The sequence below is a fragment of the Garra rufa genome, chromosome 18, assembly GCF_049309525.1.
Source record: "Garra rufa chromosome 18, GarRuf1.0, whole genome shotgun sequence".
Taxonomy (NCBI): Eukaryota; Metazoa; Chordata; class Actinopteri; order Cypriniformes; family Cyprinidae; genus Garra; species Garra rufa.
In genome coordinates this window covers 8,052,568-8,064,704 of record NC_133378.1, presented here as the reverse complement: position 1 = coordinate 8,064,704, position 12,137 = coordinate 8,052,568, and the positions used below count along the sequence as shown (strand labels likewise).

The following is a 12,137-nucleotide window of genomic DNA, read 5'->3' as shown; positions in this document are numbered from 1 at the left end:
TTTTTTATTTTTTGCAGATTCTGCAAGGTGTATGTAAACTTTGGACTTCAAATGTAAATTGCAATTTGCAATTATATATGTGTACATCAATTCTTTCTGGTTCTTGAATCTGATCATCTGAGAGGAGTGCGATATTCTACTGCTAACAGAACTCAAACCGTTTCACCTTTTGTATCACTTCACTTGCGGTTTTTCTCACAGCGAGTGTCATGGCGGATGCCCAAATCCACTATGTTTTTATAAACAACACTGTTTTTGTGTCACTGAATGTAGTTTTAACAGTTTTTTCAGGTGACAATGTAGTTGTTTAGACTTAAAATATGCGTTTTTTTAATAAAGGTATCGTCTATTTGAAAATTTGCATCAACGTTTTTAGACATGTGAGCTCCAGGACTCATGAACCTATAGAGAACAGCCTCACCTCGGCCAGATCTTCTGAAATGTGCCGCTGGCTCTGATGTCTCTATAGTGGTTAAACATTAGATATAATTAGTTCTGGGTAAATCTAATTGGCAGTCTTTGGTTTCATTAATATATTATTTATTCCAGAGCAAATAGTTCTGGCTGAGAGCAAAGTCAAAAATTATATTTTATATCATTTTAATGCTATCAGATCACTGCCTTTGGACTTTTGACTTTGTACTTGGCCTGCGGTCTCGTGCCTACGGCCGAATCACAGCCGTGACGATATACAGCCATATCACATGGCTACTCGTGTGGTATGAGTAAAATATCTCTGAAGTACATTCTGATTCACATTTACATTTTTGTGACTAGGAACACTAAGAAATTGTCCAGCCATGACTTCCTTCTGCAGAACAAGATTGTTGAGCTTCACAAAATAGAAAGTGGCTGTAAGAAAAGAGCTAAAGCATTGAAAATCCCCATCCCCACCATCAAGACAATAATTAACAAGTTCCAATCAACTAAAGATGTTACAAACCTGTCTGGAAGAGGACGCGTCTGTATCGTCCCAATGCATGTTGAGGAGGAAAGACTCTCCAAAGACTCTCCAAGGATCACAGCTGGAGAACTGCAGAGATTAGTTAAGACTTAGGGACACAACAACCAGCCCCTACATCACCACCTTTAATGTCTTTAATGGCCTATTTTTCTGATGGAGGTCCTGGACATCTTGTTCAGATACATGGCATCATGGATTCTATCAAATACCAGCAGACAAATCTGTTACTGATTCCAAATTACGTGACAAAAATTGTAGTTAGTAACACAATCCGTTACATTACACATTTTAGGCAATGTAATCAGACTACTTTTAGATTACTTTTTTGTTTATCACATTGATTTAAATAGGATAATCTTGTGCCATATTGATTAAAAAAAAAAACATCGAGTTAGAAAATAGTGTCACACCCCTGGTCTGTGTTTGTTGGTTTCTTCCTTATGTGCCCATATTCGGTTATTTCCTGTTCCTGCCCTTGTTATGTGATCATTAGTTATTCACTATCACCTGTCTGTCTCATAATCTACCCTTTATAAGTTGCATTTAGTTCTGTATTTGATTGTCCGGTCTCATCGATGTGTACGTGTGTGTCCACTCTCTCTGTGGATTTACCTGTTGTATCACCTGTTTGGATTAAAGCAAAGAATTTATATTGACCTTTCATTCTTGTACGCCTTCCTTCCTCACACGGACTGTGACAAATATATTCCATTTATTGTTATTAACAACATGAAGTGCGTTAAATTGTGTCAAGGTTTCCCAAACTGGTGTTTGAGAAGAAACTGCAGGGGGATTATGAGTTTAATAAATAGCTCAAAGTTAATTAAAACATAAAAATGTTACATTAAAATAAAACATTTTAAAAATCAATTAAAGCACAAAAATGTACTAAAAATGTAACATTTTATTTGTTTATCTGCATTTAATGTGATCATAACCAAGGTCAGAGAACCAATGAACATGCAAATGTGATACTTAATTATTAAAATATTTATTTAAAATATCAGGGGTATACTTCAAGTAAATATATTAGGTTAAAGAAAATCAGATGGCAAAAAAAGTTTGTAAATTTGTGCATTTTAAAGCATTTGAATTACAAAAGCCTTCCAAAGACATAGAAATAGATGGTTAAATAACCTACTAATAAAAATATATATCAGTAGTTGACCTAAACCTATAAATGATTTTCGTAAATCAGTGGTCAAATGCTGTGAATGCACTTCACATGCATATAAGGAGTAGGCTATTTTAGAAAGGAAAATACAAAAGATGAAAAAGAGGAATAAGGGCGAATCAATAAATTATGAGTAATTTATTGCTATAGATCTGGAGAAATCTGGAGAGATTCTGTATGAAGGAATGGTCTCTGATCTCTTGTCAGGTGTTCTCCCAAATTTATCAGTCATTATAGGAGAAAACTCAGAGCTGTTGTCTTGGGAAAAGGACATTGCATTAAGGCGAGACACTGGATGTGAATAGGGTAAAAAAAATTAACTAATAGTTATCACCTTACTTACCCAGTTGATTGATTAAATTGATAATTGCAAGGTTTAAATATGTAAAATATGTAAAATGAGGCATTATTCAATGAAATATGCGCTAGTGCATACAGTTCTAGTACAAAAATCGAAACACTTGATGAAGTCAGTTTCAAAATTCTTGTTTAATTTTTTTTTACATAGTAGAGTCAAATGTTTTTACAGAAGGAAATTTTGGGTATTTCATTTCGTCATGACATAATTCAGAAAAAAAAAAAAAACTTAGAACAGGCAGGAAACACTATTTTTTTTTTTTTTTACCATTTTTTTGGAGAATAAAATGTATAAAATCAAGCAAATATATGCATATATGAACAAATCCCTTTGTAAAAACCTTCAGGATATAGACAGGAATAAAAATGTAAAGTTTGGTGTGTGTGAGTGTTACTAAAGTGGAGATTTATGGCTCAGTGTAGGAGAAAAAAAACTAATTTTGCCTTTAAAACTTAAAACTTAAAACTTCATAGGTGCATGAAAAACTGCGTTTTGCCTGCAGTGTCTCCCCTTAATTGGGTGCCAATCATTGTGGCCAACATGACCTAGAGAAAAACATTTATTTCATAATGAGACCCCCGACTTTCCATTGTTTTTCTTTAGTGAAAAGTTAGAGTTTTGTGATTTTTTATCAAAAGGATAAACAATGCAGATTTATTTTCACAACCTTTGCTCATATTTATCAAGGGTGCCAATATTAGTGGAGAGCACTGTATGTTCTGAACCAGCTTATGAAAGACTATTAGATTTCCACAGTTCATTCAGAATCCACCAACACTTTTCTGAGACATTTTTTGTAAATGCAATTGCAACTTTTTTTGTAAATGTTCTGCTTAAAAACGTATCAAAATAAAAACTTTTTGTGTGTGTGTGTGTGTGTGAACTGGTAGCTGCAGTTTATATGGCTTCAACATCTGTGGTCTGCTGTTCAGAGCGTCTAAAAACAATGTTAGTGTTTTTGTTTTTTTCTGCGAGGTAGGATTGAGGTCAGCAGTCCCATCCATCCATTTAAAAGCCTGGCTGGCACTGATGCGCGTCACCGCTGATGATTGACAGCCTGACTCCGCCCCTCCCATCCGCGTCACCATGTGGTGAATCCCATCCGCGATGCGTGGCTCAGAAGCAAAAGAGACTCACCATCCCACACAGCATACTCAGAAGATGCTTGAGACTTTCAAAATCAGCGCCCATACCAATATTACAACATGTTAGCTTCTTTCATATCATTTTATTTCAGTAAATATTAGAAAAAGTACATTTAAGTTGCCGTTCAAAACACCGACTAGTACAGGTGAGCTTCACCTCAGAGCGCGGTTGCCATGGAGCGACAGCAGCAGTTCACTGACCGCAGCGCACCGGAGGAGCGAGGAGAGCTCCAGGCTTCATCCGGAGTGAAGAAACACCATCATAAACACAGTCTCAAGCGCCGGTTTGAAGTGCTGGAGACGCTGGGCAGAGGCACTTACGGCAAAGTCAAGCGTGCGGTCGAGAGACGGTGTGGAAAGACGGTGAGAGACCAGAACTGCTTTTGTATCAGTAACGTACGTTACTTGAAATGTTTTGAATGCTGAAAAAATGCTGATATGAAAAAGCCTTTTGTAAGAGTGTCTTCAGCATCATAAGCAACGAATACAAAGTTTGTCATAAAAAGTTTCATAACGTAGAAATGTATAAAAACAATAATTCATATTAGCTCCACAAAATTAGGTTAATAAATTGGCTAAATCTATTTTTATTAAATTTTATTCCATTTTCATGCTAACAGTGAAAACAGTGTGAAAACGCAGAATACTATGGTCTATCTATCTATCTATCTATCTATCTATCTATCTATCTATCTATCTATCTATCTATCTAGTCTTTTTTTTCAACAAGTAGTTAACTTACAAAATATTTAGATTATTACATTTTTTGTTAATATCTGTGATTTTGAAAAATGTGATTACCTGTAAAAATCATGCACATTAATCAAATCTTAAGGAGTTTTATCAAATATGTTTTGATAATATTCAGTGATTCCCAACCAGAGGAACCATGAGTTGCTTTGTTAAACCTCGACAACAAGCAACAATTACTTTACCTATTATAATAGGTTAAAATAGAGCTGTTATAATTTTGATTAAACAAAAATAATGTTTTTTTTTAAAAAAAGCTTTAACATATGTGACCCTGGACCACAAAACCAGTCATAAGGTTAAATTTTTACAAAACTGAGATATATACATATATATAATAAATAAGTAAGCTTTCTATTGATGTATGGTTTGTTAGGATAGGACCATATTTGGCCGAGATACATCTATTTGAAAATCTGAAATCTAAGGGTGCAAAAAATAAAAATACTGAGAAAATCACCTTTAAAGTTCTCCAAATTAAGTTCTTAGCAATGCATATTACTAATCAAAAATTACATTTTGATAGGTTTACAGTAGGAATTTTACAAAAAAATCTTCATGGAACATGATCTTTACTTAATTTCCTAATGATATTTGACATAAAAGAAAAATCAATAATTTTGACCCATACAATGTATTTTTGGCTATTGCTACAAATATACCCCAGCGACTTAAGACTTTTGTCTTTGACCCCTTTTGTGGTCCAGGGTCACATATGTCATTTTTGATATTTTCACTCATAGGTGCATTCATGATATTTCATACTTCAAATATATAATTTTTAAGTAAATAAAAAAATTAAAGTGTTATTTTAAGAGATACTGTTTTATTTTGTGTTAGTATTTAGAATTTTATTTTTATACTTTCTGCTTTGATGTTAATTTGTGTTAAAGTTTTAGTTATTTTTATTATTTTTTTTAAAAATATGTCTATACACTATAGTTTTTATTTCAGTTTTAGTGTTATTTCAGTAGATCATTAAACTAAATGAAAAATGACACTAAAGTTTTTAAATATTTCATTTAGTGCTGTCAAATGATTAATCACGATTAATACACAATAAAAGTTTTTGTTTATGTATTATATGTGTGTGTACTGTGTATATTTATTATGTATATACAGTATAAAGACACACACATACAGTATATATTTTGAAAATATTTACATGTATATATTTATATTCATATGATTTATATAATATATAAACATAACCTATTTTTCTTAAATATATACATGCATGTGTGTGTATTTATATATATATACATAATAAATATACACAGTACACACACATACATTATACATAGCAAAACTTTTGTTTTGGATGCAATTAATAATTGCCCAGCACTAAAATAAAAAATGAAAACCTCTAAATGCTTGACTCAATGTTATTTTAAGAGATACTATTTTAGTTTTTGTTAGTATTTTGAATTTTATTTTTACATATACAGTCAAATCAAAATGTATTCAGACACCTTCAACATTTCTCACATTATCACAGTTTATTCACAATATGACAAGAACTCATGAAAACATGGTCAGGTCAAAGTGTCAAATCAAATTTTTGGTCCCAAATTTGTATCAGTTTTACTGGTAGTCCACTGTCTGAAGACTTTTTTGGTAAAATATGTCACAGTTTATTTTATTTTGCTATCCTCACCTACATAAATGAACAGTGTCTTGCACCTACTAGTAAAAAAAATGTTGTCTGAATAATTTTTGGTTTGACTATATGTCTATTTAAATTTTTATTTCAGTTTTAGTGTAATTTATTTTAGTACATTGTTAAACTAAATGGAAAATGTTGCCTTGCCTATATTTTGTTTTATATTTTATTTTATTTCAGTTAGTTTTCAGCATTTAGCACATAGTTTTAGTTAACTGTGCGACCTTGACTGTTCTCAATAAATTATGGACTATGTATTTTTACCATGTTACCAGAGCTCCTAATAATTAATACATTTAATTATTTTTGTTCAGTCAAAAATGCACAAAGACTTAATTTCTTTTGAGAAGAATATCCAGCATGTTGTTTTACCTCTGACAGCGTGTCAGTCATTCAACACGTCTTTACCCAGCAATTCACCTCAGTTAATTATTTTTGGGATATTTTTGGTCTTATCCAATAGGTGCTTTGTGTGTGTACACGCGTGTCTACTGCATGTATGTAGACCTCATGTTAGCACACTTAATTAAATACTTAACCAGTCATTCATCGCTCAGTCCATCATTTAACAAAAACAAAAGTGTCGTCCCCACCAGCCTGCTGTCTGCACTCTTTCACAGCCTGAAAACGGATCGCATTAATGGAAAAATGAAGTCCAATCAGATTAGAGCAACAGCTGAGCCTCTCTCTCTCTCTCTCTGTCACTCATCCGGACTCAGAGGTGAAGTATTCCGGAATCCAGGAGCCTTAAGCATAGCTGGGATTCCTGCAGACAAACACTAACAGCATTCAGAAAGAGCCAGGCGTGTGACAGGAGAGAGAGGTGTCTCTCCAGATCTTCAGATTTGGGTCAGAGTTGCCTGGCAGCTTCCCAGATGGCAATGCCAGTGTCACCATACAGACAGCAGGTTTAGATTTTTGGTGATACAATTCTGAAATGCCTTTATGTGTTTGATCACATCAGGAAATTCTGTTTGCTGATGGTGTTAGCAAAGAAATGACACAGTTTAGCTTGATTTCAGTTAATGACTTTCAAGGAATTTTGGAATCGTAAAAATCTAATGGGTTACAATGGAGCTTTGTGTTTGTTGGTCCAAAACTCACTGCATGCAATAAAACACGTACAGACCTAAACGTGTGCCAGAAACTAAACAATACCTTAGTGGCAAAAGTCAAACAAACAAATGCAAGTCGCTTTTATTATATAGGTCAGGAAAACATATTTTAAATATTTTATCTGTAGCCTGAATTTTATTCATATGTGACCCTGGACCACAAAACCAGTCTTAAGTAGCACGGGTATATTTGTAGCAATAGTCAACAATACATTGTATGGGTCAAAATGATCAATTTTTCTTTTATGCCAAAAATCATTAGGATATTAAGGAAAGATAATGTTCCATGAAGATATTTTGTAAATTTCCTACCCGTAAATATATCAAAACTTAATTTTTGATTATGAATATGCATTGCTAACAACTTTATTTGGCCAATTTTAAAGGCGATTTTCTCAATATTTAGATTTTTTTTGCACCCTCGGATTGCAGATTTTCAAATATGATGTACAAATAATTAAAAATTTAAAAAATTGATTCTTATGACTGGTTTTGTGGTCCAGGGTCACATATTAGTTGAATGCTGAACTTTAAAGTGATTAAATATTAATAAAATAAAAATATTTTACAACTGTAATCAGAAAAGCACTTGGTGGCCATATTGGTTGAAACATTTTTGAAAAATGTTTATAAAATAATAATAATACTAAAAAAAACTGTAGTATAGCCACCAAAATACTTTCTAAAATTCTTTGCTTCCTTCTTGAATACATTTAAGATTACACATCTTAATCATTAATGTAAAAAGTTTTAAAAAATCTCAAAAAACAAGTTTATTTATGGTTATTCCATTTTGTTTATTCATTTTATACATATTTTAAACCTATTGTTTCATGGTTTTCTTGTGACATGAAAACAAAAAGACATACCACATGTTTTAAGCTTTTCAAAAACGAATGGCTAAACTGTTTATTTTAAAAATATATATTAATAAAACATTTTTAAGCCTTTTAATGAGAACGGTCAGCCACGGTAAAACATTCTCACTTCAAGTCACACAAAAAATATCAGTATGAATTCTAATTGAGAAATTGAAAACAGAACATGGCAGAAAAGGTTTATTCAATTCTGTATGAATTGTTTTTATGTATTTTTGAATAGCTTCATTCATTATTGACCCATTTACTAACAGGCAGGCATGTGTGACCCTGGACCACAAAACTAGTCATAAAGGTCAACTTTATTTGAGAATAAATAAGCTTTTCTATTAATGTATGGTTTGTTAGGATAGGACCATATTTGTCTGAGATACAACTATTTGAAAATCTGGCATCTGAGGGTGCAAAAAAATCTAAATATTGAGAAAATCGCCTTTAAAGTTGTCCAAATGAAGTTCTTAGCAATGCATATTACTAATCAAAAATTACGTTTTAATATATTTATAGTAGGAAATGTACAAAATATATTAATGGAACATAGTCTTTACTTAGTATCCAAATGATTTTTGGCATAAAAGAAAAATCGATAATTTTGACCCATACAATATATTGCTGGCTATTGCTTCAAATATACCGGTGCTACTTATGATTGGTTTTGTGGTCCAGGGTCACATATTTGATTCAATGTGTTTGTTTATAACATGTCTGTTTTTTTTGTACTTCAGGTGGCTATTAAATCCATTAGAAAGGAGAGATTAAGGGATGACCTGGATAGAGCTCACATCCAGAGAGAAATTGAGATCAGCGCCTCTCTTGTGCATCCAAATATCATCCGTCTCTATGAGGGTAAAACACATCAACAGTCTCACAATGTGTGTGTGTCAAATTTTGTATTTAGAGAAGTGAGCATATTCTCTCTTTCTATGAATGAAATGTGTTGTGTTTTCAGTGTTTGAGAGCAGAGAGAGGATAGTGATGGTGATGGAGTACGCGAGCGGAGGAGAGCTGTACGAGTACATTCAGGACAAACAGAGACTGCCAGAGGAGGAGGCCAGACACTTCTTCAGACAGATCACCTCTGCTGTGCAATACTGCCATAAAGTAAACAAACACACTTCTCTTGTTAAAAAATCATGGCGTTCATTTCTGCGTATGAGCAGTTTTTCTCAAAAATGCTACTACTTTTATTAAAAGCTGTTTTGCTTGGTCAGGATTTCACCAGATGAATGCAGTGTTGGGGGTAAGGCATTACAAGTAATGCGAGTTACGAAATCAGATTATTTCTTAAAGTAACTAATGAAGTAACCAACCTGATCTCATGATAAAAATGTAGCATAAACGTGACGTATTTGATGTGAAATGTCCACTGAGTGTCCCTAAAACAGTGTTAGTTTTTTCCCCCGGAACAGATGAACGTACATATGGTACGTTTTATGTGACGTTGGTTTTGTCCGCAGTTCTGGCTTGAAATGTTAGTTGAGTGGGGCTATAACTCTAACGCTCTGAGATGTTTTAAAAAACATACTATCTGTACTACACCTAGACCTACCTGATAGTATGAACAAAAGCGAATGTGACTTAAAAACGCAATCACAAGCATGCCATTTTAGCTTGTTTTTTGTTCTCATCTTTCAGCTCTTTAATCGTAAGTCATGTTTTTGACAGGATTCGTACCCAAGGGTTTCACATCCTAAATTTAATTCCGTGCCGGAAATCGAGACATATGGAGCTGTAATTATAACTATGTACAAAAATGATTACAAGTGCTAGCTGTTTTACCAACTCTAGTGTTTATTTCTTTTGGAAACTGCAGTGATATGCACTTACTGGTACGTATTTTGCAAACTATTTTTTGTGAAAAAGTTCCCACGGGTACGTTTTCGTCATGAGATCAGGTAGGAAGTAACACATTACTTTCAAATTTTCAATGAAATATCTGAGTTACTTTTTCAAAAAAAAATAAAAAAAAATAATGCAAGCTACTTTGTTTTACCAATTATTCACTGACACCGTGTTGAGAGAAATTGGGAGTGAGATGAAGAGTAAGTAGTGAGGCGTATTAATTTCACTTTTGGTGTGAAATGGTCTTCTTTTGTTATTAAAAAACAAGCCCAGCTCAGCTGGCAAAAAGTAATGCAAAAGTAACGTAATACATTACTCTCCGTTAGAAGTCACTAAGTAGCACAATTAGTTAATTTTTATGGAGTAATGCAATATTGTAATGATTTACGTTTAAAAGTAACTTTCCCCAACACTAGTTGAATGTAACACCTTATTATACACATTCAAACTGTATTTAGAAATGTAGGTAATCTAGGTATATAATATTTTTAATTTTAAACATTTAAGAAATCGGTTAGTAATGCTAGTTATGATTTACTTATTTGTCCTAAAAACACCATAAACAGAAAAAAATAATTCTTTATTATTGTATTTATCACCTAAATAGCAGTGTTGAGAAATGTTTGACAGTCTGCGTAATATTATAAACCTGGATAAAGCTCATCATACCAAGGATGATAACTATAACTATGCTTATAAAAGTGAATAATCGTTCTAACTTTTATGAGGATAGTAAAGTCCAAATGACAGCTATAATGATAACAACGCTGAAGAATGATATCAGTGGAATCACTTTCAGAGTGATTTTTTTTTTCACCTGATGAATGATAAAAACATTGACAACAAATCAGAATCCACTCAACTTTAAAGAGATTGAGCATTTAAAGAAGCAGGGTATGATTATAATAAACAGGATGATACTGTGTTTTGGTGTGGACTTAATTAATATACTGTGTATATATATATATATATATGTGACCCTGGAGCACAAAACCGTCTTGAGTAGCACGGGTACATTAGTAGCAATAGCCAATAATACATTTTATGGGTCAAAATTATACATTTTTCTTTTATGCCAAAAACCATGAAGTCCCATGAAGATATTTTGTAAATTTTCTACCATAAATATATTAAAACTTCATTTTTAATTAGTAATATGCATTGCTAAGAACTTCATTTGTACAACTTTAAAGGCGATTTTCTAAATATTTAGATTTTTTTTTCCAGATTTGCAAATAGTTGTGTGTTAATTGCAGCCATTTCAGAAATAATTTATTTTCTGTTTTACATTTATGTTTAAATATTATTTGTTTTGTTTCAGATTAATATGTTAATTACGAAAGAAGTTTGTGTAATTTGTAAATGTCATAAAGGACGTGGTATGAATTGGACGGCAATAAGCCGGGAGAATTGGAGAGGGTCAGACACAATTTTTGACCACTTCGTACGTTTTTATTTGTGGAAAATCCCTTCTTAAACGAATTTCGTTTTGTATAATTTTTATCTTAATTTTTAATAGATATTTTTGTTGATCAGTTATTAAAATAAAATAAGAACAGGAAAATGGCATTGTAAAATAAAGTGCGTAACTACCATGCTTCCGCTGCCTGACGAAAAGACTAAAACATAAATTATAGCTCTATATGAAGCATACAGACATTATTAAAGCTACAGAAATAAAAAAATATTTTGCTTAAATGCACAGTACTCAATCTTCCAGCCCAGGGTCAAGTCTTTATGAACATTAACAATGTAAAACTATGGCGCCGCTGTGACTCGGCAGGATTCTGTCGGCTGAATGAACACAGTTTGCTTTCTCACGTCACGTCTTTAAATCTGCAACTTTGCTGGCTAAGAATATCACCAGCTGGATATAAATCAATACAAATATATGGTAACAATCCTGACATTAAACATTGGTCTGGGGCTTAACCTCTCATACTCTATGACAGTGGAGCGGAGCGTGAGCCGCTTCAGCAAAGAACGCGACCCGGAAAAACTATCGGCAAGGATTTTTGCCGATAACCGATAGGTCGGCCAATCAACTATCGGTGCCGATTAATCGGCAAAACCGATACATCGGTCGACCTCTAATATATACGGAGCCCCTAAGGGGACGTCAGAGTAAAAAAAATCTAAAGTTTAGTTTCATGTGCTCACGCGAAAACCTTCATGTACAGAATATTTTTAAAAGTTTAGTTTCATGTGCTCACGTGAAACTTTTACGTGCGCACGCGATAGTTTCACG

General features: G+C 33.0%; 1 protein-coding gene across 1 annotated transcript in view; it reads left to right on the top strand.

The window, feature by feature from the left end:
* The first annotated feature begins 3,644 nt into the window (after positions 1–3,644).
* The window catches only part of LOC141291629 (NUAK family SNF1-like kinase 1), a 16,265-nt gene continuing 7,772 nt past the window's right edge, over positions 3,645–12,137 (top strand). Inside the window, exons 1-3 of the mRNA XM_073823786.1 lie at positions 3,645–4,004; positions 8,773–8,893; positions 8,997–9,148. Coding sequence (XP_073679887.1) covers positions 3,816–4,004; positions 8,773–8,893; positions 8,997–9,148 — 462 coding nt within the window. The 5' untranslated portion in view covers positions 3,645–3,815. The remainder of the gene's footprint in view (positions 4,005–8,772; positions 8,894–8,996; positions 9,149–12,137) is intronic.